We start from the raw sequence: 25,862 nt of genomic DNA, 5'->3' as shown, positions 1-25,862 counted from the left end.
ATTTGAACTAAGACTCTTCAAAAATTTAATAAAGAGCTGTAAAAAAAAATGTAAAAGAGCAAAGCAAAAGGGATCTTATGGGCGAAGGACATTGAGAAAAATATATTCATTCTTACCGTTTTTTCATAATACTCCCGTTGTTACTTTTAATGTTTTCTTATAAACTTTCTTTAGAAGATCTTGAAGCTCACACTATTGAAAATATTAATAAGGTATGAAATAAAAAAGTGGGTATCAAATATGTTACTATATCATTGGTCGTTTCAATCCATACCTTCATGAAGCAAAAGGATTCACGGATCACTATAAAAGTGGTTTCAACTAGACATAATTCTTTATCATCACTAGCAAATAAATGCCATTTGCGGCTAAAGACATTTGAAGAGGTAACAACTGTATCCTATAAGAACAGAAAAGTTCATCAGCTTGCTAAAGTTATTTTTAGACACGCACCCTCTAAAGGAATACTCTTCAATAACTGGGGCACACATTGCCCAATTCTAGCTGCTTCTTTATGCTTATTTTCAGCTGCTTTTGCGAAACTAAAGTACCACAGCTTCTAGTAGAAGCGTTATCAGCATTTATTTCCGTAATATGTGATTGTTTCAGGTCTTAAGTCAATAGAACAGTATTTTGTTGAATCGTTTGCAACCTGGTACAAAGTCGATAAACACCAGCTCACAAAGACTGAACTAACATTTGATCTGATAGCATGCAATGAAGGAATTATCAAGTATATTTAAACATACCGCTTCAACCAATTATTATTGCTTTGTGATGGATTCTCCTAGTATTAAGTGGCAGATTTCAGGACTCTGGATCAGGCTACACTTTTTTCATCGAAGGCGAACGTTTAATTCGTAACAAGCTTTTAAGCGTGGTTTTACACTCATCAGCAACTACCGAAGTTCTTGTAAATAACTCAACGGAAAGCTTACTTACCTCGCTTTTTGACTTAACCAATAACCTCTCAAGTTGTGTGGAAAGTCGAACACTACTGATCTCACTTGCCATACGATCTGCTTGCGGCAAAACAATATATTCTTCTAGCTACACTTTTCTGTACCTATGTATAATAACATGTCTACTAGCATCTCTTTTATTCAATATTCAATATGTAAGTATTGCAAGTGTGAGTGTCAGCAAACAGTATACATATAGGTTTCCTAGTTATATCGAGTATAACGGAATAAAATTTGTCGAGCAATATTGTACACAACGATTTCATTTACTATATTTTTCTCAGATCTCTTGACGCTTGTTAACGTTCTTGGTTCTTTCTCGAGCATTTCCACCACACACGTATAATAATATCAACAGCTATTGAGTTTTGGACAATAGAAGCTTCTCTCCACAACGCTCAGTTTTGTTTTTTGACTTTTTCTAATCTGTCGCAGTAGTTTGTCTTTCTCCATAGGAGTTCCTGTGCTGCAAGAGTTATGGATAAGATGTAATTCTATATCGCTGAAAATACTCTGGAAGTATAGCATCGTCTGTAGCCTTTCGCTTTGGAGTGGTAACAAGTAGACAATATTTGGACCATTTATTAAGAGTATTAATGTACAAGGGAAAGTAAAGATAATAGGAAATTGCCTATTGAAACTTTTGTCGTAATTCTTCGACGGACTGATTATATGTTTCCATCTTTCGATTGAGCCACGCTTTAAAGGCATCATTTCGCATTGACTTATCCTCAGTTCCTTCAACTTCAAATGTATTGTTCGTAAATACATCTTCCGTCCCTACGACGTAAAACATATGATATGTGTTCCTGCATATTTTGTATTGTAGGTTCGAGTTGACATAAACATTTTCAGATTTAGTTGAATTTCTTTTCAGATTTCTATGTTTAAACCATTCATTAAATTCACATTTCGAAATGAAAGACTGTCAGTTAATAAGGTTTACCTCTTCAAGTATTGCTGTAGCATTCCTTTTCTATCGACACCGGGCGTCTCATTGTCCCAATTGGTATAGTTATCGACATAGTTGGTATAATCTTCAAGTCCGTATAATTCAAATGTTTTATCGTGTTTTTCTAATAATTGAATGGACAAGGTTCTATCCCTTGTATCAAAAGCTAAATTGTACAAGTTATCTTCTTGCTTTAAAACTTCTGTCACTTCTAATCTGTAAGCTTGTGTCAACTGAGACTCGTTGATTTCATGTTCATGGTTTTTCTTGAAGAAGGACAAAATTTCCTGTGCTTCAGGGTCAGTAACTATACAGTAGAGCTATTTTTATTTTTATGTAACGTTTAGCCTTCGTCAGTTGATGTTTGGAAGCTAGTAAAAATTGTTTCCTACCTGTCGTATAATGGCTAACATCAATTTATCAATAGTAAATATTTCATAAGCTTCCGTTCCATATATATATCGTACACATTCTTCAAATACATATTGATCAAATTCATCATCGAAAAACTGATCAACGAGCTTCAACAACGCTCTATAATATCCGTTTCTGAAATCAATCTCAACGCCTAATACAGAAAATAACATTCAATGAATACGAGTTGTTAGATAAATTGATAAAAGAGAAAACATACCGTTAAATACGACTGACGGAGTGTTCAGCTGCAGTGCTGCTTTGTTTTTTGCTTTAGTTTTATCACCATTGAGTCTATAGTCTCTATCCAACCGTCTGAATTTGTATAGACGCTCATAGCAAATCTGTAGTATTTTACCTCAGTTAAAAAATGGCATACGGTATTACTTGGGGAGTCTATAGATTATTTACCTGAAATAGTCGGAAAAAGCAATAGAATGTTGTATTGCCAAACAGATTATGTATCTTCCTTTCTTTTGATGCTTGGCCTTTATCAACCATATCCTCTTCATCATCATCTGCTGGTGGTATTTGGAAAGGCTGAGATTTTGTCTCTGCTGATCTTGGCTGTGTAGTTGAATTAACGCTCTTCTTTAAAACGTCTTTTAAAAGTCGAGGATGGTCTTCATCGTTTGTTCGATGACGAGGCGATCTCCTGCCATTATTTCTGCGTGAATAGTTGTTGGTGCGTCTTGTGGAACGTGTGGTATCTGTAGAAGAATCGTAAGAATTCTGGGTATCATTATCATCATCGTCATTGTCATTATTATTCTTATTAACATCATCATCCATTGCCACGTCATCTTCCATATCCGTTGTATCATCTTCCATCAGATTATCACTATTGCAGTTGTGTAAGTCCGTTTCAGGCAGAACATCGGGCACGTCAAAGAAAACAGGCAAAAACATTTCTATAAATGCTTTCATTATTTCACAATCATCGTGGCCATACAAGGTTTGTCTGTCGAAGAACCTATACAGTACACGAGTCACGTCTTTAAAAATCCTCCTGCTTTTGAACTTGAAACACAGTTGAGGTTCGCTGACAGCAAAGTTCTCAGGAGTGATCTGATCCAAACGGATGGCCTCGATTTGATTGACAAGATACTTAACGGATGTCGTCTTTCTGTCTTTTGTTTTAAAGATAACGCCTCGATAATCGAGTGCTTTGTAATAGTTCTTGACTTCTACCTCTCTCCAAACCTTATTCCATTCACGCTATAGCAACATATAATATGAATGAATTAGCTGACTTTCTAGGCTCAAACATTTCCTTTTTTTTGTTATACCTGTGACTTTCTCCACTCTTCATCCTTTTGCTTTAAACGTTTCAAAATGACAGGTACTGTTTGAGCAGGATGATTGTGAAGCATATCAATAATTTCTCGTCCTTGCTCTCTCCCATATATCTTCTTGATGGTACGTTGATAAATGCACTTAGAAGGGCCACCTATGCCAGGCGAAAGCTTAAAATTAACTCTTTCAGCGTCTGTCATCGAGGCTAGTTTCTTAGCGATAGGTTCCAATAAAGTGATTGTATTCAAATTGGCTTCGATATCCATATCGTAGCTGTAGCGCTCATCTTCTACTCGATGTAAAGCTTCCTCATATATATTTTTCTTAGAAGCAATAAACCCACTATCCTCACTGGCCCATGTAGGATGCGATACAAATTCATCATTCAGTACTTCCCAGCATAATGCATCTCGACCAGAACAATTTTGTGCTTGCCACTGATGTACAAAACATAGATAGGTTGAGTCATAAGGCGATAGCCCACTTTCCACCTCCCACAACTCAAGAAAAGAAACTTACCGCTTTGGGAACTGATCTATAACTAGGTCCATACGCAGAGCTCGAAACATAGTCTTGCTTTAAAGGAAGCGGCACATTCTCGATCACCCTATCTTTACCATCATATCCCACCAATTTCTTTAACTGATCATACAATTCTTTATTGCCGCCTAAAAATGGTTCGCATCGATCAATCAACATATTGGCATCAAACATCTGCTGACTAAACAGATTCAAGAGACGTAAAAACGATTGATAGGTCGACTTGCTTCCGAAGTACTTTCTCACACGTTCAAAGAATTCAACTTCAATAGCCGTAATAATAGGTTTTATTACTGCTGACGATGCAGTAACGTCTTCCAATGGTGTAGATAAATCCACTCCTCCGTCCCTAACAGAAGAAGATCGAACTTCCGAAAGTTCGTATTTATTCTTTCTTCTCTGTCGAGGTAATCCAGATAGGGTTCGCTTTTTGTATTTCGTAGTAGGAGCAGCAGAAGTCGCCGTCGCTTTTGAAGATACTAAACCACCATCGCCCATGACGGGTTGTTGTGTCGTTGTATCTGGCAAAAATTGCTTAAATTCTGTCAATAAATCCTCAGCTCCATTGAATAAGACACGTACTTGAGCATAGACTTCTTGGATAGGTCTTTGTTCCTTTTGGTATGTCTGTAGAATTTCCAAGAATTGTTTATATGTGTCGGGTTCATTAGCAAAACGGTTTTTAATCTTGTTCACATAATTGATAGCTTGGTTGAACTCTACAGGTGAACGACGACTTCCATGAAGTGCGTTATTATCACTAGCTGAAGACGGTGGAGGGGGTGGAGAAAATGGCCGCCCAAGAGCTGTAGGCTGCGATGGTATAAAAGATGGCGGCGATGACGACGAAGGATTCAATTTTGTAGCATGAGTTGGATGGTGATACGTAGAGATGGGAGGTAAGGACTCATGATAACCATGGTTGTAAGTGGATGGCGGTCTATTACTTGATCTCTGTGAAGTATAAAAGTCTTCTGCTGCTATATTCATTGAACTTGAATGCAAATTAAGAGGCTCACCATGAGTTGTACTAGTGGTGGTTCCACTAGGCGTTGTTACTCGAATGACATCTCTTGACTGACCATCAGTGGAGCATTCAATGCGATAACCAGGAGGTAAAAAAGTGTTGAAACCAGAAATCAAACTGGGATGCCCTTTAAATAGTGTAGAAACGCGTTCAATCACACCTGGTGTATCAATACTATGTATTGTATATAAAAAGTGGTACGTTTTTAATTTTCGCTTTCTTTTTCAATTTGGCACTCTCTCCGCAATACAATTCACATTGATCAGTTTGGCTTACGCTTGACTTTTGAATTCTTTCATGATATCCAAAAACCTGTTGTAGACTTCGGGTTGTTCTGAAAATTTGATTTTGACTTGATCTAAATATGTCAACGCATCTTTTACATTTAGAGGTCGATAGCCATTAGGTGAAGTATTCTTGGCCGCCGGTGGTGGGGGATTTGTATCTGGCGCAAATGTAGTTCTGGGCGTAGAGGGAATAGTCATATTTGTTGCTACATTAGCCGCAGCGAATGGTGGTTCTGCTGAAGACGCTTTTTTGTTTAGGGAAGCGGAAGTTACCGTTGGAGACTGTAATAGAGGTAATTTAGGTGGTGGAGGTGTAGGGGACTTTTGTCTTACTGCATTTACAGGCGATGCTTCTGTCTTAATAGGTGTAAGAATAGGAGCAAAAGGTTCATGATCAGGTTTCGCACTTTCAGACACTTGATGAGCTGTTGTAACGGACACTTCCATATTGTTATTGTCATTGCTGGCCTTTGAATCTTTCATATTGTTGCTACTATAAGGTTCGCTTAAGCTATCAACATCAGGCTTAAGTGAGCTTAAAAAAAGAAATTTATTCTCTGTTAGCTTCTCCATAATGTCATAGCCCAACTGTCATACACCACTTGCAATTTACCTTGGGAGAGATGGAGAATCTGTTGCCATTGGTTGATGTCTGCGAACAAATTATTACTCTATCGCTTAAGAAGGAGGTATATTAAACTTTAGGCCGGAAATTGGTTACTGAATAATATCTGCAAAGTTATGCTGCTATTTAATCGGTAGATTTCTTCTTCGCTAGCTTTAAAGAATAAGAAATAGGCTAAAAGATAGGATGAAATATGAAGCAAAGAAAGTGCGTTTTTCCTTTCGGTCATAAAACTAATTGAGAAGCAGCAGTCAGAAAAGTCACAGACGGGAAAAAGGTTAACATGATTAAAAATTGTTGCACACCGACGAACTATCTACATAGCCATTATATGGAAGTATCCTTTATTTAAGAACAAGCTTCATTAAAACAGATGCTTTTATTTATGAAGAGTAATTTAGTCAGAGTCAGAGTCAGAGCTGGAATCTGAAGAAGAAGAACTTGAAGAGCCACTTCCACTGCGTTTCTTTGACTTCTTTTTATCTTTTTATCTTTTTTATCTTTCTTGTCCTTCTTTTCTTTTTTGTCCTTCTTATCCTTTTTATCCTTCTTTTTATCTTTTTTATCAGAACTGGAAGACTTACAAGCAGTAGTAGCGGCAGGGAGAGTAGCACCAACGTTAGACTGCTGTTGCTGATATGCTTGATGAGGTTGGGGTTGTGTAGGAGGATGCTGTGGCTGCTGATGTTGCAAATTCTCGATTTTGTAGGGTAACTTGTCTTGATCGGGAATATGTGGGGCTGCAGTAGGCTTACTATATTTCTCCTCTAATGCCTCCTTCAATTCATGGGCGCCCCAAGCGGTAAGACCGATGGCAGCAGCACCTGCTAAAACGCCGCCGCCATATTTCTAGTGAAATCGAATATGTATAAAATAGGTTCAATAATAGAATAACCAAAAATAAAAAAAATGATAGAATAGGAATCTTACAGCCCATGTTGGAAGATTGCCTCTAGCTTTAGCTTCCTCAAATTCGTCTTTCGACATTTTTTTGGGATCAACTACACCTTCTGCATTCATAACATTGTTTACTGGTGGCGCTGCGGGCATGGAAGTATTGCCTTTTCCAGGATAAGCAGCAGCGGCACCAACGGGAGGGGTGAATGGAGGAGGACTGCCAGCACCGTAGTTATCTGGTATAGGATTGGCTGGGCCCAAAGAGGAGTAAGAGCTCTGACGACTGTCACTACTGACATGATGAGATGTAGTATGAGAATAGGAAGCTGTTTGTTGGTAAGATGCATTTCCACCTCCAGCTAAGTTCATGTTTCCAAATGATGTAGTAACTGAACCGGTGCTATGAGAACCCTATAAAATGTTTCAAGAGTCAGTCCCGTATATTTTGTTTATAGACACATCGATCCTTCTTACATTGAAGGTAAGCTTTAATCTAAGCTGACCCACAGGTCGTCCGTGCGAGTTCAAATCAACTGTCTTTTGCTCGGTTCCCAAGTTGAATACAGGTTCAAGCGGGACCTTGGCAGAGGCGAGTATGCCACCATTACTTGGGCTTTCATTCACTATTTCAATGTTCAAATGATCATCGCTTTCACGTACTTCACTGTTCCAATAATTACAAAAACGAATATTTTTAGAAACAACATCCATATCGGTATATATTTCGGTATGCCCACCCTTTATTTTTCTTTTGAATTAGAGTTAATTGAAAACATACCAATTTAGTGATTCCTTCCAGTAAGGTTCCGGACCACTTTCGGAGTGAGTTCTATGCTTATCATTTTCTCGCACAAAGCAACCGACAAAGATTCTAGCATCTATACATACACGTATACATGGATTACTCTTACCGTACGATGATGACGAAAGAATGCAACATTTATCTATTCCTTACCGTGAGCCAAATCAGATGGTAGACCAAGAAGATTTTCTATGAACAATATACAATGATTAAAAACTTATACGACGATATTTACTTGCACAATGGTGGCATACCAGGATGAACAATTAAGGTACCAACAGCCATACTGTGAAATAATAGTTTAGCTTACAATAAAGAGAAAAGAAATAGTTAAAAAAAAAAAGAGAGAAGAAGAACAGGAAAAAAACAAAAAGCAAAGGGAAAGATGAAGTTTAATTATCAAATCAACAGCGAAACTACCATTTTAAAAAGCTAATTTCCTTTATCACGCCCTTTTACCTTATTTAATGGGATAAAGATGAGCTCGTGATGGGGCTAAGCGCTTGATAGCGGAGTACGTACAGTATTAAAACTAATATTTTAGATAAATTACAATTTTTTTTGGCCAATTATTATTTTTATTTTAGACGGATCGCAATTGTGTTGTAGACGAAATATAAATCGTTCAACAATGATTCAAATTCAAAAAATTGTCAGTAGTGCGAAAAGAAAAAAAAACAAAAAAAAAAATACTATTCCTCACCTGTAATGATCTAAATCCTTGAAAATGTAAGGAAAGCCGTGTTAGTACGGTGATACTTTTTTTGTTCTTTGCTGGCTTGAAAACGTCGGTTCTTCCAGCTCCGGACCAAACTGCTTGAAATATAGTCATCATGTTGATAGCGGCGTTAACGTCTCTCTGCCATAGCTTTAGACATTGCTTGCAATGAAGAACGCCGGTACCTTTGAATCCATGAGTATCAACAATTTGCATATCAACATGGAAACAGAGACTGCATGTTTTAGAGATAATTAAAAATCAAGTGATAGCAGGCAAATTCGCCGAGACAATGGCAAGTACGATGGCATCCAGTTTGCAGGTCGGTAAACTTTCATCATAATTATTATTTTTACTCTCGTTAACCAGTTTTTACATTCAAGGGGAAAGAAAACATTTAATGCATTTTTTGACAGTTATGCCAACCAAATGACTCAAGAAACGCTGAAATATGGTGTTCAAAAGGTAACATGAATGCTATGCAATCCTGCACATAGTGCACTTGAACGTGAATACTCATTTTTATATCAAACACTGATTCTGTAGACTCGATTAAAAAGCGCGATGGCTGAACAAGTGGCCAATGAAGAAGAAAAAGAAAATGCTAGGAAACGGCCTATGGATGGTAACGATTCCGAAGAAGGTCTAATTCGCTGTACTAGAGCAAGTAGAAGGAAGGTAATTACTGTGATTGATGACAAACAACCAGCGAACAAGGTGATGACGATGACCATAATGACAGCGGTGACGATAAAAAGGACAGTATTTGGGAAGTATGGAAGCAATTCCTGTGTGGCATCAATTGCCCTTACTTTTTATTAATTAAACTATTCTATTTCCGCACATTCAATCTACCGAGCACCGAGCCGGACCTCACGTGCTCTAATTCTATTGGTTGGGCTGGCAATCCTTCACACTCCGTATCATGCTTCCCCCACAAGACCAACCATATAGAATTTTACTTTACTTCGGGGCTTCCCCCACAAAACTGGCATTCATCAAAAGCAACATTGCAACACCAAGCGTTCAGTCCACAAACGAAGCAAGAGTCCAAGCAAAAAAAAACAAAACAGAAACAAGACTTGACCACCGATTCACTGTCTATTTCCAATAATCAATCAATAAAAATCTCAAATTCCAAGTACCAAAACAGGAAGCAACAGGACATCGTGGGCACAGCCAAAACAAGACCAAAACAAACAAGAACAGACACAAACAAGGACATCTTTTTAGCCCCAAAATGCATAAGGTGATTTGGTGCGGAAAGCTAGTTCGACGGAGAAACTGTCTACCTTCTGAGCTATATGACAAGCTAAACCAGGAAATACCATTAGTCACGATGCAGGATATATGCGCATGTCTTACCGATCTTTCCAGCGCTGTATTCGATGTGGTATGTCGCTATCAGAGATAGAGTTTAAAATGCGAGCATCTAAAACTACTAGTATTATAGGAATCCAACATCGGAATGCAAAGCTGTATTGAACTACTATACTGTATTGTGCTCGAAGATCTAGTCTTCGTTGCAGAAAAAAAACTGATTGTTGATATTTATCGCACTTTGTAAGTGAAAGTAGTAAAAACTTAGACATATACTCAATTGTAATGCTTTTTCTCTTTCTTTTTTTCATTTTTTCATTTTAGAAATGACTATATATATGACAATTGTGGCCTTGAAGTACTTCTGAAGCGTGCTACCGGTTTTATTTATTTGATAAGTGTATGATGGCCACTACCAAACAGTTACGCAATGTCAACCACGATATTACCTTCTTGCCAGGAGAAATTGAACTCAACTGCATGACCACACAGTTAAGGCAGAAAGGAATGAACGACGGTCGATACAAATATAATGCTGCTGGAACACTCATCGTCAATAATTTTTTCTTCCGTTGAAATCCTTTTGACTGAAGTGTCGTCAGGCTATGGTTCGAATGACGCTGGTAAAATAAGTTTTGACCATCACAAAGCGATGTTTGGAATATTGGCAATGATAAGAACAGTGGCGCAGTTATACGACAAAGCCTCATTCAACACTTTCACAAAATTGAAGATCCATTTTCTGCATGCCCATGGTAAGTGGCTCGCGCAACACTATGTTTACGTGCAATTGGAGTTGTTAACTGTATTCTTACTTTGCATAGGCAATTCAATCAGGCATTGGTCAATGTCAACTCAAGCACCCAGCCTATATATCATGACCAAAGAGCAGAAAGTGATTGTTCCTGTCAGTTTTTTTGAAAAAGATATTACAATTCTGCCGTTTATCTGCTTCTTCAAAACACTTGCTGTAAGTTGGATAGCTCAAGAGCATGATTTAAATAGAGAAAGACTGTATTAACCCACAGTGTTGTATCCAAGATACAACCATACGTCTTAAACTACAGAACGACTTCAGTACCTGCTTGACAATCTGATACACATCTACTTTGACACCCGCTTGTGGCTAAGATCTTATCATTCTCATGATAGTTTTAGTTCAGTTGTATTAATAGTTGAATACCCGTTAAAAACCCCGTTTCTCATATAAAAGTATCATTCTCAACAAACTTGAATAAAGAGTAACTTTGTTGTGTCTGGTCATTTTACTGTCTTATTTTATTTTTATAAGTCTTTGGAAGTAACTGGATATATTACACAGTATTGGGAATATAGATTGCTTGTGAGGAAACGTTATTAGTGCTAAAGGAATTGAAACAGGAGCATAAAGACATTTTAAGATCAAAGGACCAAAAGACCTCAAAAACTTTCCAATATTATAAATCCAATGATAATTCGTTTAAATGAAGGAAAGCATGCAAGTATTGTAGCAGAGCATGGTCCCATGAGCGTACCCAGCAGCCCAATTCACATTTAAGCACAATTACCCCCTTCGACAACATGATGAACTTACCTTCCCCCCCCGCCAAAGTAAGATACCCATAATAAATATGTGTATTGGCAATAACTATGTTATCTTAACAAACTATCTATGCAATTTTGCTTCACATTGTACTGCCTTGTTAATAAAAAGTCATCATCGTTGCGAATATATATATAAATGTATACATATGTATTTGGTCTGTTACAGTTTTTTAACTGCGGGTTTAGACAATAACTGGACGAAATGAACAAAATTTTGAGACGATTGAGTTAGAGTTTGAAGATAGAACTACACTAAAATGGAGACGCTTACCTATAAATATCAAGCCAGTTTCGTTCTGGCGATAATAAATATCAAAAGACTAAGAAGTTGTCTTCCGGCTGAACTCTGTAGGACGTTCCTTGTCTTTCCATACCGAAATGCTGATGGCCATCATGTTTTTTGCTGCATTGACATCGCGGTTCCATAGTATCTTACAGGTTTTGCAAACAAGGATACTACAGCCACGCACGGTGTCTAATTCCCTTCTTTTTTGCCGTAATACTTCGTCGTATTTGACACCTCCATCGACAAGCATGATCACCATCATGTCTGCAGCACGCTGTCTGCCTTGATGCAGACGTAACTTTGATTCACCCATACCAGGCCCATAGAATGAGAACAGGATCTCTAAATGTTGTAGTATATAAATAGTATATCTCTTATACTATTCAGGCGAGCCTGTTTTACTACTCGGTACATTGCTTTCTATCGCTTTTATCATACAACCGGCCTTTTTCCTTCTGATTCTGCATTGACACGAGTACTACCCGCCATGTTATAATATCTTTTGTCGAGCAGCGCCGTATCTCATGTCTGTTTGTTTATAACCCGATTGCTGCTGTAAATACTGTCTTTCGGCCAGGATCAACAAATGTGGGTCTGTAGTTTGCTGTGATCTCTTCATAGGAGAAGTCTTCCAACGTCAAGTCATGATGATCAATGACGGCGTCTTCTTTGGTTTCTTCTTATGACTAAATAAAAAGTCTACAGTGAAGCCATCAGATCGAATTAGGTTCCAAAAGAGCACACTTGTGTTTGTCTTTAGCTCAGCAACACTATGATATAAGTGAAAGAATAATCTTGAGAACAGAGTCTTTTAGCAGAGTGCTATTTACCTTACCTTCTGAAGCCTAACTTTTTGAAGTTGAACACTTTACAAAATTGTTCAAGTTGATTCCAATAACCCTTTACAAGTCTTCCAGGAAATAAAAAAGGAGTAAGGGCGTTTATGCTGATGGTAATGAAGCGCCATGATACTAAGGGAGTTGGAAAAGGTAAGAAACGATGAGGTAATGGTAACCTACGAACATCGTAGGCAAGACGATTAGAATGCTCTTCTTCGTAGTAGTCTTGGATAAACCACAAGGGCTTGACAGAATTGACCGGATCGGCCGCCAATGACAGAAGCGTAACCTTTTCCTCCACAAGGTCTGCAAAGTTCTTGCGAACGAGCAGTGGTATGGCCATCTTGTCCACAGCTGAGGCACTTTAAAGCTTGTGGGGTGGTCTTTTTCCGTTTAACTGCTTTCTTCTTCTCTTTCACTTGGTCACTCTGTTTTCTCTTTTTACCGCTGCTACCAACTTTAAGGAGGTTACTTACAAGCAATTAAGTGCTGTATGTAAGATAGATTTAGGTCTATTGCTTACCATCATCAGCATTTACGGCTTTGTAATACTTGCATTTGTAGTAACGCTTGTCAAAATGACCTGGTTCATAGCAGTCTCGCCACTTGGTATGTTCTAAAAAGTTACAACGAATATCAGAACCTTTATATCTTGATCTGACGGTTCTCCTACAATTATCAAACAGTTTACCGAATGAGTTCGTTTTAACCTGGTTCTTATGCTTTTTATATAGATCTAATCTTCTGTATAATGAAACTTTTGTACATGAATAGAGCTGTAAGTTACAAAAAAATGCGAAATACGGAAAAGAAGGGATCTTATTCTCGTGAAAGGACCTCTTCATATTATTTTTAACTTTGACAACAAAAACGCGAGAAAAGAAAGACACGTCTTTATCATTGGGCAAAGTTCCCAAAAAGGCACTGACGAACATCTGGTTGGTCTTATAACACATCATCATTTGACTATTGCAAAGTGACACCAATAAGAGCTTTCTTAGCGACTTCCTCACTAACAAAGACTCATTTTTAGGGCTAGCTTGTACGCCATCCTTAATACTGCTTGGATGTTACTGGATAATTGATTATCAACGAAATAGTCCAAGAATAATATACCGCTTCATCGTAAAATAATTGAAAGTTGTCTAAATTAAGATCTAATTTTGTCCATTAAAATTTGTGAAAAGTCTGAAATAGCAATTAAAACACTGTATTTCTTACACGAGCCTAAACTCTCCAGGCTAAATTCCTGTTACGATCACAAACACTCCCAGATGATGTCCTACTGTCCCTACTGCTACCATATGTACAACAACCAAATAGCTCCTCTATCTGGATTCAGCTATCTCGTACACCTCTCTGGCAAAGAACCAAGGAAAACGCCCAGACAATGGATTAGAAAAATCTTAAACAGTCCCTGAGAGACTTTCGTACAGAATCCCTACAAGCAATGCAAAGCGCCCCAACAAACTCTAAGCTCATATCCGTCTGCCGCCCAACAGTAAGTTTAGATCCCATACTATGGCTCCCAATGACAAGAGAAGAAAGAAGTCGATGTCTTCGTTGGCGACTTGGTTGGTTACCTAGTGGTAACACCACCTACTGCATCCGGCATCCTTCAGCATTGTTGACAAAGACACACTCAATCCAATGCCTGAATATGCACTTGCATTTGCAGCAACCACAGCAAGTAGATGATCCCCTTTCGTATCTTCTAAATCAGCCACCTAACCACCCGCCTAGACAACCTACGATAAAACGTCAATGGGAACACCAATGGCCGATCCTCTGCTACATACTATATGATCTAAACTACCTATTCCACGTCAAAGAAACCCCACCCTTGGATGTTGCTCTAGAATCTTTACTGCTCCATTGGATGTCTCCTTCTAATCACTCAACCTTGTGACAAACTCGTTTTTACCCTTGATCTTAAAGGGCTGTTTAGATACTTTTATAAACAATCGGATCTACCCCGGGCAATTTTATATAACATGGTGCCCACTGGGGGGGGGTTTTGTTTAAATTCATGTGCGATTTATTTGAACAGAAAGACAGAAAATGAAAGTAAAGTTGAAGACGAATGGTATAAGAGGAGAAGAAGGGGGGCTAAAAGAGGCACCTGGGCGGCACATTATGAACAGTACTCATCACAGTGTTTAAGTAATGTCTGGTGGGGACACGTTTTCAACATTTTGTAACGTAATACTTAAAGTTACAGAGGATTGGAGTTTCTGTAATGCATTCGTTGTGGACCAAGCTTCATTGTTGATGGTTACATACCAATGATATTGCCAAAGGGTTTCCAAAATATTACCAACTAATTCTAAGGTGTAATTCTCAGTGTATGTATTTGTTGGAAGCTTCAACTGGAGGAGAACATGCCAGACATCATCTGGAGACCGGAGAACATCAGAGAGAGATAGATAGACTAAAGCTGCGGACCAAAAGGACCATTTGATATGGCAGCCAACGACAAAGTGAAAGTCATCTTCAATGGGTGCTAGACATAGTGGACATTCGGGTGATGGCCAGCGCTGAGGGCGCTGACTATGCAAAGATAACCTTGAACTTAACGATGCGCGCAGCAACCGCCACCAGCAGGTAAAGACCTTGTACCACTGGGTTTTAAAAGAAAATTATTTTGTCAATAAAAACCTCTCTTTAAACGTATTTCTTACCTTTGTCCTCGACCGTCTTCCTACACATCCGATCAAAAACCCATCCCAAATACAAAACTGGCATTTTCTATGGCCAGCACTTTGTCACATTTTGTTTGAGCTCGACTACTTACACCACCTTTCGAGAGCCGCCTACAACTCCTCGGTTAGGGCACCTATTGCTCGACTGGTTACCCTCTTCCCCTCCCCCAACCCTTTAGTCCATAATCCTTTTTACCTTGAGCCCTAAGGGGTTTTCAGATTCTCCTCAGCCTTTGGAGCTGCCCCGGGCAATTTAGATAAGTTTAATATCTCGTCCATTGGGCTTTAAAAATTAATATGATGTAGTAAAATCTTCGTTTAAACGTATTTCTTACTTTTTCAAAAAGAAAAAGCGACCAAGTTTTTCAAGAAAGTGACCAATTGACGGCGGAAAGACAGTACGCCGTGAATTAGAATGCCAAGATTGGATTTTTGCAACAGTTCTATATTTTCTCTCGCTTTCAGTGCATTTCATTGACTTTAGAGACCACGAATATAAGAAGGAAAACCTATCTATCATAAGCTTAGAGCTCTGTTTGCGCAAGAATAAAATTTGTATTGAATATTAATGATCTATAATTGATGTCAATGGTATAACTGATGTCAATGAGAAAAGCACTTATACATACTAAAATTGTTTAATTTTCTGGAAGATTGAAGGGAATTGCTGTAACGCCAAATCTTTTAGAAGTGCTTAGCAATCTTACCTAAAATACTTTTAAATGGTAATGAGTCCCTTGTAAATGCAATTATTAAGCCTACAAATAAAAAAGGAATTCTATACACGTGGCTAGAACTGAACTTTGCCTTTTACAAAGGCAGATGTTAGTTGTTGGAATTTGGTCCACAACAGCCTGAGCAGGACGATCTCTGCTGCCTAAATCATTGCAATTAAATTAGAAAAACCGATCATCTATTAAAATTTATCAAACTGAAACCTGGTTCCCCAAAATAGTTATGTTGCGCCACTGATTATGGTGATAGTTGTAATAAATCTTTCATTGACGGAAATAGATTTTTGAAATAAATGCATATGGCAAAGGATGTTTGTAATCTGTGACAAAATTGTCACAGTTCGGAGAGAACTCAAGAAACCCGTATCAATGTAATTTAATGCAAAAGGCATTTGGGCAAAACTGGAAGTAATAGGTAACTGGTCCATTATAACAGCCTCGAACAAAAATGTGCTCTGTTTAAAAAAATTGGACCGCTAGTTCCATATCACCATGATTCACGACAAACAAGGGATAAAAGAGATGTTGAGCCAAGTATTTTTTCTTTCTTTTCCTGTAATTTCTGTCAAAATCGCGAGTAAATTTTGTTTGGAGAATGGAAGCTTATAACCAAGGTAAATCAATAAGAAATGCATTGTGTTACAGGAACGTCTATTTTGTCTGACGCTCTGTTTGTGGCGTTTATTATGTGCGACCTATTACATATAGGCGACAATAGCCAACCTCAAGGGCATCAACCTCAACCATCTCATCAACCTGAGCAGCAGCATTTTGAACAAGCCATTAACAACGTCATTTCAAACCCTGGCGACCATGCTCCCGCTCAAGACCATGAAATTCAAGCTGCTCAAGAGTCTTATCAACAGGTCATCAACAATCCTCAAGAAGCCATCAACTCTCCTGATCATGTCGGTAATGCTGCTGCTGTACAAGCCTTGCAACATAACGCCGAAAATGGTGGCGATCTGAATGATATGATTCAAACTGCCATGAGTGTCGCCTCCACTCTTTTTAGCAAGAGCGAAGATGGTGATAACTCTAAGAAGATCCAAGCTCTTCAACAAGCTGCTCAAATGGCTATAAAATTGTATTTATCTATGCAAAACAAGAATGGTGAGAATAACGGTAGCATTAATGGTGGCGGCAGTGATATTGGTAGTTTGTTGGGTAATTTGATGGGTTCCGCTAATGGCGGTCAAGCTGGAGGAGGTGGTAGTATTGCTTCCATCGTTGGACAACTCTTGGGTGGTGGTAACAACAACAACAACAACAACAACAACAGGACCAACAATGGTACCGCTGCTAACAATAGTGAACCAGATCAACAACAACAACAAAAGCAAGACGGCCCCGACTTCGGTTCTATTGCCGCAAACTTGGTCGCTAAAATGATATCCTAATAAGCTCAACGTATAGCTTCCACTATCATCTGTACCCTTCTCTTTCATCCTATATGTATGTATACATGCTGGACATTGCAATTCATTTATCCATTCTACATTCAGTAATGTTTATTATATCCAAATAGAAATCTACTACTAATATTATACAGTTGCATCACGATTATTGTTTTCTTTATAACAAGCGGTATGAGTGGTGTAACCTGCGACCACATCATTGGTATAATAAAGCTCATCATTGTGCTATCGTTCGGGAAAAAGATAAAGCCAAGGTGAATATGATCAGAGAAACGTGGCAAAACACGCTCATATTCTTTCAATGAAGCATTGCTGTAGAATGTAACGATTCCACAGAGTTTATTGAACAATATGCTGTGTACTACGTTTCATCATCGCCGGACGAACAAAAAAGAGAGAAGTGGCAAACATTTTCATATTGTCCAAATGTTACTGTACAGTATACCGCTCCTAAAAGGATGAATAGACCAGCACTGGGAGCTATTGAATTTTTTTTTTTTTTTTTTTTTTTTTTTTGTGTTCAAAATGAGATTGATATATGTATTAAAGTTGTATAGTAAAGAGAAATAAATAATCATTAGCGTAATTATATATGTATTATATATATATTTATATAGGTGTCTGTGTGTGTGTGTGTGTGCGTGTCTGTGTGTGTTTAAGCAATTGCAATTTTCGAAAAAAATTTATATCATGATGGTTGGTTTCTTACATCAATATACAACATTTATCCGAGCCGACATCAGGGGCATTTTGCATGCCAAATTGATTATGCCCCCGTGTCTCTTGCTCTTTGTTATATCGACGAATGTCACGCACAACTTCAAAAAAGGCATCATCCACATGTATTCTTTGCTTTGCCGATGTCTCGATGAATTGACAGCCAAAGTTTTTTGCCAAGTCTCTTCCTTCTTGACTTGACACTTGTCTATCCGATTCCAGATCACACTTATTGCCGATCAAAACCATCGGGAAATAATCACGATCTTTGACACGACAAATCTGTTGATAAAATGTTGATATTTCTTCAAAGGACATACGTGATGTAATTGAATATACTAATAGAAATCCTTCACCATTTCTCATGTATTGTTCCCTCATAGCACTGTAGAATAGATCATTAAGTTTTGTAAGCTCATATCATTTCACTACTTTCTCCGCTTAATCCTTTTCAACGGGTTTTACTGTACCTATATTCCTCTTGACCTGCAGTATCGAGTACGTCAAGTAGGGCAGTTTCTGAATCAATGACACATTGCTTACGATATGAATCTGGATTTCGCGCGAGAAAAATAAAAAGAGGTAAAGATGACTTCTAAGTTTGTGCTACTTTCAGGTAACAGGGAATGACGAGTGCGTTGTTCTACCTTCAATAGTTGGATCATATTCATCGACAAAGTGAGACTGTATGAATTGAATAGTCAGGGCCGACTTACCAACACCTATAACGATTAAGAAAAAAGGGAAAAAAGTAAATATAAAAGATGCCAATCAGTATTCCAACTACTTCTATCATTATCAGGTTGCAGACTGATAACGTTCAAACAGATGACGACGATTGGGGGAATCTCGAGCTTCTTCTGTGCTTACAATTATTTGCTCCCCTTTTTTCAAATCAAAAATCTTTAAGAATATTTACCGCCGCCTCCGACCATCACTAATTTGTATTCACGAACAAACGAAGATGCTTTGGACATTCTCTGTATGTAATCAGCAAGACTCTTTCTCTCTTTTTTTTTGTTTCGTTGTTTAAATAAAGTAACCAAAGGGGCCTTAACGAAAAAGGACAAGAAGTGAACAAAGAAAGGAAAGAAATATAATGATTTGGGGGGCAAAGAGGAGGTTACCAAAGAAAAAAATAAAATAAAAAGAGTTACAAAAAAAAAAAAAAGCGGAGTCGATCTTTTTTTTTTTCTTACAGAAAGATGAATATGATGTGATAGAGTTTTAACCAAAAGGGTCGCTTGTACTTAATATAGGAAAAGCAGCGCTTAGAAAAATGGACCCTCAAAAGTAAGTAATACTGCTTTTCATAATGCTAAAACTGCTTTATTCTTTTATTTACGCTCTATGCACGCACACACGCACGCACGCATATTGGGCATTTACACTTTTTTTGCATGCAAAAAGAAAAACCAAACCCCACCTTTTTCAAATCCAGATAATTTATTTTGTTGATCCGTCAAGGAAAAGGGGTAAAGTCTATGAACATGGACAGTTCAAACAACAGACAATCTACGTAAAAAGCACATACATCACGCAAACTGATTTGAATGTATTAAAAGTCATATTGCTTGAAATGATTACATCCCTTAAGCTTACGTAGTAATGCTGTTATCAGGTTGATTCTCTTTTCAATGATTGTGCTCCAAGTGATGCTAAAGTTTAGCAGTAGACTGCTGCACCATGGCCGTACATATATTATAAATAGGCGGCTGAGATACAGGAGAGTCTCTACAAGCAATTGCATTTATCCCTGTTCTTTCATTTTGTCAGTTGAAATCATAACAAAAAGAATATCAAGTATAGCACGGATGCAAAATAAACAACCAATCTTGTTGTCATGTATATACAAAGCCATCATTGTTTGCTGAAAATTGTTGGCTAAATATATCTTAACTCTATGGAATAGTAATGCATAATAAGCTTAAAAGAATAATTCTCTGTCTTGAGTTCTACAATTCATCAATCTGACATTCAATTACAAGCCACGAATGGCAGCATTACCTTTTTTTTTTTTTTCTGGTCGTTCACTTTTCAAACGAGCGCGTCAACATTTAGCCTAGACCTCTTTATCCTTCAATCGTTATATAAGCATGGCTGCCATTCTTCGCATCCCTGAAAAGTCAGGAAATGAAATCCGTTTAGCTCACAAGTTTGTTAACTCCAATGTTCAAATTGAAACTGGCAATGAACTTCTATTGGAAGTAAGTTTCCTTTTTTTTTTTTTTTTTTTTTCTGTAAAGCATCGTGGAAATTTTCGAGAGCTCAACTGACAGGTCATTCATACCACACGATTACCCTCAGGCTGAAGGCAAAAAGATTGATGCACCCAACACTATCATTAAATACCTTGTGAACAAGTCTAAATCTGAATTGCTCGGTGCTGATAAGGCTGAACAAGCTCAAGTATGTTCTCTTTCAAGCCTAAATAGATCATATTTTATAAGCTCAAGTGAACAATCTTACTAATATTTAAGTATATTTAGGTCGAAGAATGGTTGTCTTTCTGCAACCAATCTCTCAGAGGTGTCAGTAAAAAGGAAATTGTTTCTAATATTGAGGTAATGCCAGTTTTTTGCTTCTTAATGAGAGTTACATATCACTCATATGTTTGCTTTATACTTTGACCTTGTAGAAAAAAATCAATGAACATTTGAGCAAAAACACTTTCTTTGTTGGCAACCATTTGACTATTGTCGATGTTGTTGTTTTCGGCCTTCTTCATTCTCACAGTGTAAGCAATCTCAATTGGGCAGTTACATGATGGTAGAACGTATTGACATGTTTATGGAAACCTATAGAAAAGTATCAAGGTCAACTCTGCACCCAACACCTTACGTTGGTTTGATTTGATTCAAAATGTGGTGATCAAGGCCAACAACTTGACTGAGGAATTCCCTCTCTTCGAAATCAATTTGGACGATGTTCCTGAGCCCGTCGCTCCTGAGCCCGCCGTAAGTTCGATTATATGAATTTTACTTTTTTTTTCTTTACCTCTGCTGGTAATAATTTGGAAAGAATTAATTGTACCTTTTTGTCATGTCATTGTAACAGAAAAAAGCTGATAAGAAGGGTGCTGATAATAAGAAACCCGAAGGTAATGCACCAGCTGCCGCAAAGGTTGATGATAAGGCTGCCCCTAATGCTGCTCAACAACAAGGCGCCAAGCCCAAGAAGGAAAAGAAGAAGGGTGAAAAGAAACCTGCTGCTGGTAAGTTATTGATATGATTTATTAATAGAACTCATGACTGATGACAAGTCCATTTTAATAGCTGCTCCTGCTGAATCTGATCAACATGTCTTCTCTCGCATTGATCTTCGTGTTGGTTACATTAAATCTTGTAAGGCTCACGAAGGTGCCGATTCTCTCTTTGTTGAGCAAATTGATCTTGGTGAACCGGAAGGTCCTCGTACCATCGTCTCTGGTCTTCGTAAGTTCTATACTGTTGAACAAATGGAAAATCGTTTCGTTTTCGTGGTTGCCAACTTGAAGCCCGCTAACATGCGTGGTGTCAAGTCTTTCGGTATGGTTTTGTGTGCTTCAAATGCCGAACATACAGCTGTTGAACTTTTGGAGCCTGTGAGTACTAATGGTCTCAAGCCTGGTCAAAGAGTTGTCGTTGATGGCATTGAAGGTGAGGCTATGGAATCTTTGCCTCCCAAGAAGAAGTACTGGGAAGCTGTTCAACCTGATCTCAACACAAAGGATGATCTTTTGGCTTACTATGGTGATAAGCCTCTTATCGTTAAGACCGAATCCGGTGAATCCATTCAATTAAAGGCTGTTACCATTAAGAATGGTGGCATTTCATAAAGGAGGAAAGGACGATTTTCTGAATGCTTTTTACTTTCCTTTAGTGTATAATTCATATTAGCATGTATTTTCCATGCTCGCGTCTAACGCTTGTAAAAACAAAAAAGAAATAAAATGTTTTTATAGATTCTTAGACCTGGTTCGTTCTGTGAAAATACGCGTAGATGTTGTGTTACATCTATTCTTTTGAAAGCTTTTAATCCTATCAATCATGTTGCAGATCCATTGTGATTTGTTTTTTGATTTATTTTTATTGAATGGCCTCCACACACACATACTCAGTTATAATCTTTTTAAGACAGCGGTTCTATTTCTCAGACAGAAGGCTCTCTTCTTCATTTTTTCCCCCTTAATTTGTAATCATCAATATGACAGTTCCTACAGGAGAACGTTTACAAGCCTTACGTGCACTATTTCAATCTGGAAATCAAAAGATAGACGCATTGTAACATAAGCACCACCTATTTTATTTTATTTTTATTTTGTGTGCACTATAAACGATAATGAAAAAAATGTAGAAATAACCTCTTTGTTCCCCTGAACTCTCTTGTTGGCTTGTTCATCACGTTATAGTCTCATTCCTTCTGAAGATGCTCATCAGGTAAAGATCTCTCCTCAAAGAAAAAAAAAAAAGACAATTACTCTGTATCATCTATTCTTATCCTTATACCGTTCGCTTAGAGTGAATACACGGCTGCCTGCGACCTAAGACGTCAATGGATTTCTGGCTTTAACGGTTCTGCAGGTTTTGCTATCGTATCTCAAAGTGAGGCAGTCTTATTTACAGACGGTCGATATTTTTTACAAGCTTCCGAACAATTAGATGAAAATTGGACTTTGATGAAACAAGGTTTACCTGGTGTACCCACATGGCAGGAATATTTAGTAACTGTAAAGAGCACGCCTGTAGCAAAATCAAAACTGACCCTATCATGACACAATAAGCAGTATTTTCTGAACGAACTATCTATACGGCTGGGTTTTATATAGAGATTACCAAAAGGATCACGTATTGGCTTGGATGCAACGTTGACAACAGTAGCTGATGCTCGAGAATTAAAGGAACGTTTAGACACTGTTCAATCAGAACTTGTACCTGTGGAAAAAAACCTTGTGGACATGGCTTGGGGAAGTGACAGACCTTCTCCTCCATTAGATAGAGTCATGATTCATCCTATGGAATTTGCAGGTAAAAAAGACACAAAGAAACGTGAACTATCCTTTCCCCAAAACAATGGGCTTTCTCATTCATACCAAACACAATGCGCCAGGCAAATCATATCAGGAAAAATTACTAGAAGTACGTGCTTACCTCGAAGAACAAAAGCAATATGGCGTCATCATCTCTGCATTAGACGAAATCGCTTGGTTATTTAATTTACGAGGTTCAGATGTCGATTGTAATCCAGTTTTCTATGCTTATGCTATTGTTACGAGAAAGGATGCCTACCTCTACATTCATCCTGATAAGCTCACTTCAGAAGTACGTCAATATTTGGAGGGTGTTTGTTCAAGGCCTTACGATGTTATTTTCGATGATTTGAAGCAGCAATTTCGACAGGAATTAACGCTGGCGCCTGAGCAAAAAATGATTATTGACGGAAATACTAGTTTAGCTATTGAAGAAGCCGTAGGTGCTGAAAATGTCGTAGATGAACGCTCCTATATCAATGATGCAAAAGCGATTAAAAACAGCACGGAATTGAAAGGCATGCGCGACTGTCATATTCGTGATGGTGCTGCTTTAGTTCAGTATTTCGCTTGGCTCGAAAAGCAATTGCAAGCGGGCCATCAACTGACTGAAGTCGAAGCAGCAGACCATCTTGAGAAGTTACGTGCTGCTCAACAAGATTATGTTGGCTTGTCTTTCCCTACCATTTCATCGACTGGACCTAACGGTGCCATCATTCATTATGAGCCTGAAAGAGAGACATGCAAAATCATTGATCCTCATCAGATTTATCTCTGTGATTCAGGTGCCCAATATAAGGATGGTACGACCGATGTAACGCGTACGTTCCATTTTGGTACACCTACAGACTACGAAAAGACATGTTTTACAGCTGTACTTCAAGGCCATATTGCTTTGGATAGAGCTGTTTTCCCATGTGGTACAACTGGTTATTTATTGGATCCTTTTGCAAGAATGCCTTTATGGAAGCTTGGTTTAGATTATCGTCATGGCACTGGACATGGTGTCGGCTCTTATTTGAATGTTCATGAAGGCCCTCACGGAATCGGTGTCCGAGCTCCCTACAACAATACAGCTTTAAAGGCTGGTATGACTGTCAGCAATGGTAAGGAAAAGATATGTAGGTGAATCCATCGTCCTGGGCGAAAGGAAGTGCTAACTCGTCTTGCTATAAAAAAACTAAAGAACCTGGATATTATGAAGATGGAAAGTTTGGTATTCGAATCGAAAATGTGCTGCTCATTTGTGATGCAAACACTCCTCATAATTTCAACGAGCGTGGCTATTTGAAATTCGAACATGTTACGATGGCACCTATTGGATTGAATTTGATTGATAAGGATGCTTTATCACCGGCAGAAAAGAAATGGTTAAATGACTATCATGCAGAATGCTATGAGAAGCTCAGCCCATTAGTATCTCACGATGCCGATGCCATTGCTTGGTTGAAGAGAGAAACGCAGCCAATTTAAATCGAAAAAATAAATAAAGAAAGAAAACTGTATGCGGTCTCGCTTTAGTTCACTCCCTTTATTACGGCTCAAAAAACTTGACGCCCATACTAACTTCATCCGTTCCTTTGAATATTTGCGCATGTCCTCTTTTAACTAATATATTCAATGCTTTATCCAAAATAACTTTATCCAGACCAAAGAATTCTAAAGAAAAATAAAAGTTATCTTACCGCGCATCCATGATGATGAGCGTGTTCTTTATGTTTTCGACAATGCTTACCCTGTCCTTCCGCTAAATCACCGTTAGCTATCTCGTAATAAGTAACAATTTGATTACTTTGTCCTGTTTCATTGACCTGATAAACCGGGTTCCATCATGAGCTTCCTTTCACAGCATTTTCTATAAAAAAAAACAATGGATTCATTCTTCTTACCCAATTCCATATCAAGTTAGCCCATTCATCTGGTGTATGCCAATAGATCAGTGCTTCACTTTTGAGCCCTTTAGATCCTCCTTCCCATTCTGCGGTACCTATTCCGTTGGTTTGGGAGAACAAGTTAGAGAACGTGGGCGGGGTAGGAGGAAGGTTCTATCAGAAAGAAACTAACAGTGTCCCTAGTTCAATGCTTACCTTTTTTCGCCATTTCATCTATGATATCCCGTAACGTTTCAAACGATAGTCGTCTGTTGATTGTGTCGTTTCTAAAGATTTCGTAGCTTCCAGGACTGGTTGCCTGGTGGAGATTGATTCGAAAGATATGCTTGTGTTGGGTATAGGCTAGAATGAAATTTTCCCATTGTGATGCCTGACTTTTCCATGTTGCATCTGTTACTTGTCGTCTATACATGGCAAAACAATCCGCTTCATTCATCAGCAGGTATTCATATTTCTTCCATTCTGCTTCCCTATCCCTTTGTACTCTTACGTAAAAAATGGTGGAAAGTCAAATAAAGCAGGGTACTCGAATGATTGTTTGCTCATGTCCGATAAGATCAGTTTATCAGTTTATACGATTAAGATGATAGAAGGGAAAAAACTCGCTGGACGTTTGTGCGCTTTCTAAACTACCATAAAAAGCAATGTTCTAGAATTAGAATAGCTTTTTTTAATGTTGGCTCACTTGCCAAAGCGTATGACAGTTCAATTGCGGAGGGGGATCTCTTTCTTTTTCGGATAAGTGAGGCAGATACAAAATGGTGAGTCATGATATCTTTTACAGTATGTTTTATGAAAGCATAGTAGCTAGACTGCTTTTAGCTCTAATGGCTAGTAGAAAG

At 38.1% G+C, this 25,862-nt stretch overlaps 14 protein-coding genes across 14 annotated transcripts; 6 read left to right on the top strand and 8 right to left on the bottom strand.

Annotated features, from left to right (window-relative positions):
- Positions 1-1,593: 1,593 nt before the first annotated feature.
- On the bottom strand, positions 1,594-6,120 carry BDF20DRAFT_837905 (uncharacterized protein; the record flags this gene model as incomplete). The annotated part of the gene is made up of 9 exons (XM_053079098.1): positions 1,594-1,843; positions 1,909-2,234; positions 2,307-2,482; positions 2,549-2,672; positions 2,740-3,546; positions 3,618-4,061; positions 4,144-5,365; positions 5,468-6,013; positions 6,092-6,120. 9 exons carry the CDS (start codon positions 6,118-6,120, stop codon positions 1,594-1,596), a joined length of 3,924 nt encoding a protein of 1,307 aa, XP_052933366.1.
- A 409-nt stretch (positions 6,121-6,529) lies between these two features.
- Positions 6,530-8,218, bottom strand: BDF20DRAFT_885240 (uncharacterized protein). Its single transcript, XM_053081929.1, has 5 exons — positions 8,057-8,218; positions 7,956-7,991; positions 7,779-7,878; positions 7,475-7,664; positions 6,530-7,411 (listed from the first exon to the last, which is right to left on the bottom strand). The coding sequence occupies exons 1-5, from the start codon at positions 8,085-8,087 to the stop codon at positions 6,983-6,985; spliced, it is 786 nt and encodes a 261-aa protein (XP_052933365.1). The 5' UTR covers positions 8,088-8,218; the 3' UTR covers positions 6,530-6,982.
- A 53-nt stretch (positions 8,219-8,271) lies between these two features.
- On the bottom strand, positions 8,272-8,769 carry BDF20DRAFT_947480 (uncharacterized protein). The gene has a single exon (XM_053084855.1). It carries the CDS (start codon positions 8,734-8,736, stop codon positions 8,428-8,430), a length of 309 nt encoding a protein of 102 aa, XP_052933364.1. The 5' UTR covers positions 8,737-8,769; the 3' UTR covers positions 8,272-8,427.
- Positions 8,770-8,949: 180 nt separating this feature from the next.
- On the top strand, positions 8,950-9,773 carry BDF20DRAFT_915387 (uncharacterized protein; the record flags this gene model as incomplete). The annotated part of the gene is made up of 3 exons (XM_053084305.1): positions 8,950-8,985; positions 9,067-9,145; positions 9,238-9,773. 3 exons carry the CDS (start codon positions 8,950-8,952, stop codon positions 9,771-9,773), a joined length of 651 nt encoding a protein of 216 aa, XP_052933363.1.
- A 574-nt stretch (positions 9,774-10,347) lies between these two features.
- Positions 10,348-11,377, top strand: BDF20DRAFT_907297 (uncharacterized protein; the record flags this gene model as incomplete). Its single annotated transcript, XM_053083366.1, has 5 exons — positions 10,348-10,411; positions 10,434-10,595; positions 10,665-10,810; position 11,081; positions 11,241-11,377. 5 exons carry the CDS (start codon positions 10,348-10,350, stop codon positions 11,375-11,377), a joined length of 510 nt encoding a protein of 169 aa, XP_052933362.1.
- Positions 11,378-11,687: 310 nt separating this feature from the next.
- Positions 11,688-12,461, bottom strand: BDF20DRAFT_947470 (uncharacterized protein). The gene has a single exon (XM_053084854.1). The coding sequence runs from the start codon at positions 12,021-12,023 to the stop codon at positions 11,745-11,747; it is 279 nt and encodes a 92-aa protein (XP_052933361.1). The 5' UTR covers positions 12,024-12,461; the 3' UTR covers positions 11,688-11,744.
- BDF20DRAFT_885223 (uncharacterized protein) lies at positions 12,254-13,034 on the bottom strand (the record flags this gene model as incomplete). The annotated part of the gene is made up of 3 exons (XM_053081928.1): positions 12,546-13,034; positions 12,398-12,480; positions 12,254-12,377 (listed from the first exon to the last, which is right to left on the bottom strand). Coding segments are annotated over exons 1-3 (554 nt in total), but the record flags the coding sequence as incomplete, so codon positions are not given.
- On the bottom strand, positions 13,002-13,378 carry BDF20DRAFT_885220 (uncharacterized protein). The gene is made up of 3 exons (XM_053081927.1): positions 13,308-13,378; positions 13,241-13,285; positions 13,002-13,165 (listed from the first exon to the last, which is right to left on the bottom strand). The coding sequence occupies exons 1-3, from the start codon at positions 13,315-13,317 to the stop codon at positions 13,062-13,064; spliced, it is 159 nt and encodes a 52-aa protein (XP_052933359.1). The 5' UTR covers positions 13,318-13,378; the 3' UTR covers positions 13,002-13,061.
- A 3,202-nt stretch (positions 13,379-16,580) lies between these two features.
- BDF20DRAFT_915384 (uncharacterized protein) lies at positions 16,581-17,385 on the top strand (the record flags this gene model as incomplete). Its single annotated transcript, XM_053084304.1, has 2 exons — positions 16,581-16,599; positions 16,694-17,385. 2 exons carry the CDS (start codon positions 16,581-16,583, stop codon positions 17,383-17,385), a joined length of 711 nt encoding a protein of 236 aa, XP_052933358.1.
- Positions 17,386-17,892: 507 nt separating this feature from the next.
- BDF20DRAFT_885200 (ras-like protein 1) lies at positions 17,893-19,230 on the bottom strand. The gene is made up of 4 exons (XM_053081926.1): positions 19,040-19,230; positions 18,768-18,842; positions 18,591-18,672; positions 17,893-18,505 (listed from the first exon to the last, which is right to left on the bottom strand). The coding sequence occupies exons 1-4, from the start codon at positions 19,095-19,097 to the stop codon at positions 18,109-18,111; spliced, it is 612 nt and encodes a 203-aa protein (XP_052933357.1). The 5' UTR covers positions 19,098-19,230; the 3' UTR covers positions 17,893-18,108.
- A 148-nt stretch (positions 19,231-19,378) lies between these two features.
- BDF20DRAFT_885198 (uncharacterized protein) lies at positions 19,379-20,031 on the top strand. The gene has a single exon (XM_053081925.1). The coding sequence runs from the start codon at positions 19,436-19,438 to the stop codon at positions 19,724-19,726; it is 291 nt and encodes a 96-aa protein (XP_052933356.1). The 5' UTR covers positions 19,379-19,435; the 3' UTR covers positions 19,727-20,031.
- Positions 20,032-20,168: 137 nt separating this feature from the next.
- Positions 20,169-22,067, top strand: BDF20DRAFT_885197 (uncharacterized protein). Its single transcript, XM_053081924.1, has 7 exons — positions 20,169-20,327; positions 20,428-20,529; positions 20,610-20,684; positions 20,759-20,857; positions 20,925-21,077; positions 21,178-21,334; positions 21,396-22,067. Exons 1-7 carry the CDS (start codon positions 20,217-20,219, stop codon positions 21,935-21,937), a joined length of 1,239 nt encoding a protein of 412 aa, XP_052933355.1. The 5' UTR covers positions 20,169-20,216; the 3' UTR covers positions 21,938-22,067.
- A 238-nt stretch (positions 22,068-22,305) lies between these two features.
- On the top strand, positions 22,306-24,601 carry BDF20DRAFT_907294 (peptidase M24, structural domain-containing protein; the record flags this gene model as incomplete). Its single annotated transcript, XM_053083365.1, has 6 exons — positions 22,306-22,382; positions 22,511-22,538; positions 22,619-22,828; positions 22,928-23,147; positions 23,209-24,234; positions 24,315-24,601. The coding sequence occupies 6 exons, from the start codon at positions 22,306-22,308 to the stop codon at positions 24,599-24,601; spliced, it is 1,848 nt and encodes a 615-aa protein (XP_052933354.1).
- Positions 24,602-24,662: 61 nt separating this feature from the next.
- BDF20DRAFT_824554 (ESCRT-II complex subunit-domain-containing protein) lies at positions 24,663-25,566 on the bottom strand (the record flags this gene model as incomplete). Its single annotated transcript, XM_053077903.1, has 5 exons — positions 24,663-24,787; positions 24,864-24,939; positions 25,018-25,115; positions 25,216-25,424; positions 25,511-25,566. 5 exons carry the CDS (start codon positions 25,564-25,566, stop codon positions 24,663-24,665), a joined length of 564 nt encoding a protein of 187 aa, XP_052933353.1.
- Between the last annotated feature and the right edge of the window lie 296 nt (positions 25,567-25,862).

This window comes from Mycotypha africana, assembly GCF_025528875.1.
Source record: "Mycotypha africana strain NRRL 2978 chromosome Unknown BDF20scaffold_9, whole genome shotgun sequence".
NCBI classification, from domain to species: Eukaryota; Fungi; Mucoromycota; class Mucoromycetes; order Mucorales; family Mycotyphaceae; genus Mycotypha; species Mycotypha africana.
Note: the sequence above shows the minus strand (reverse complement) of the source record. Positions and strands in the feature narration are given on the sequence as shown.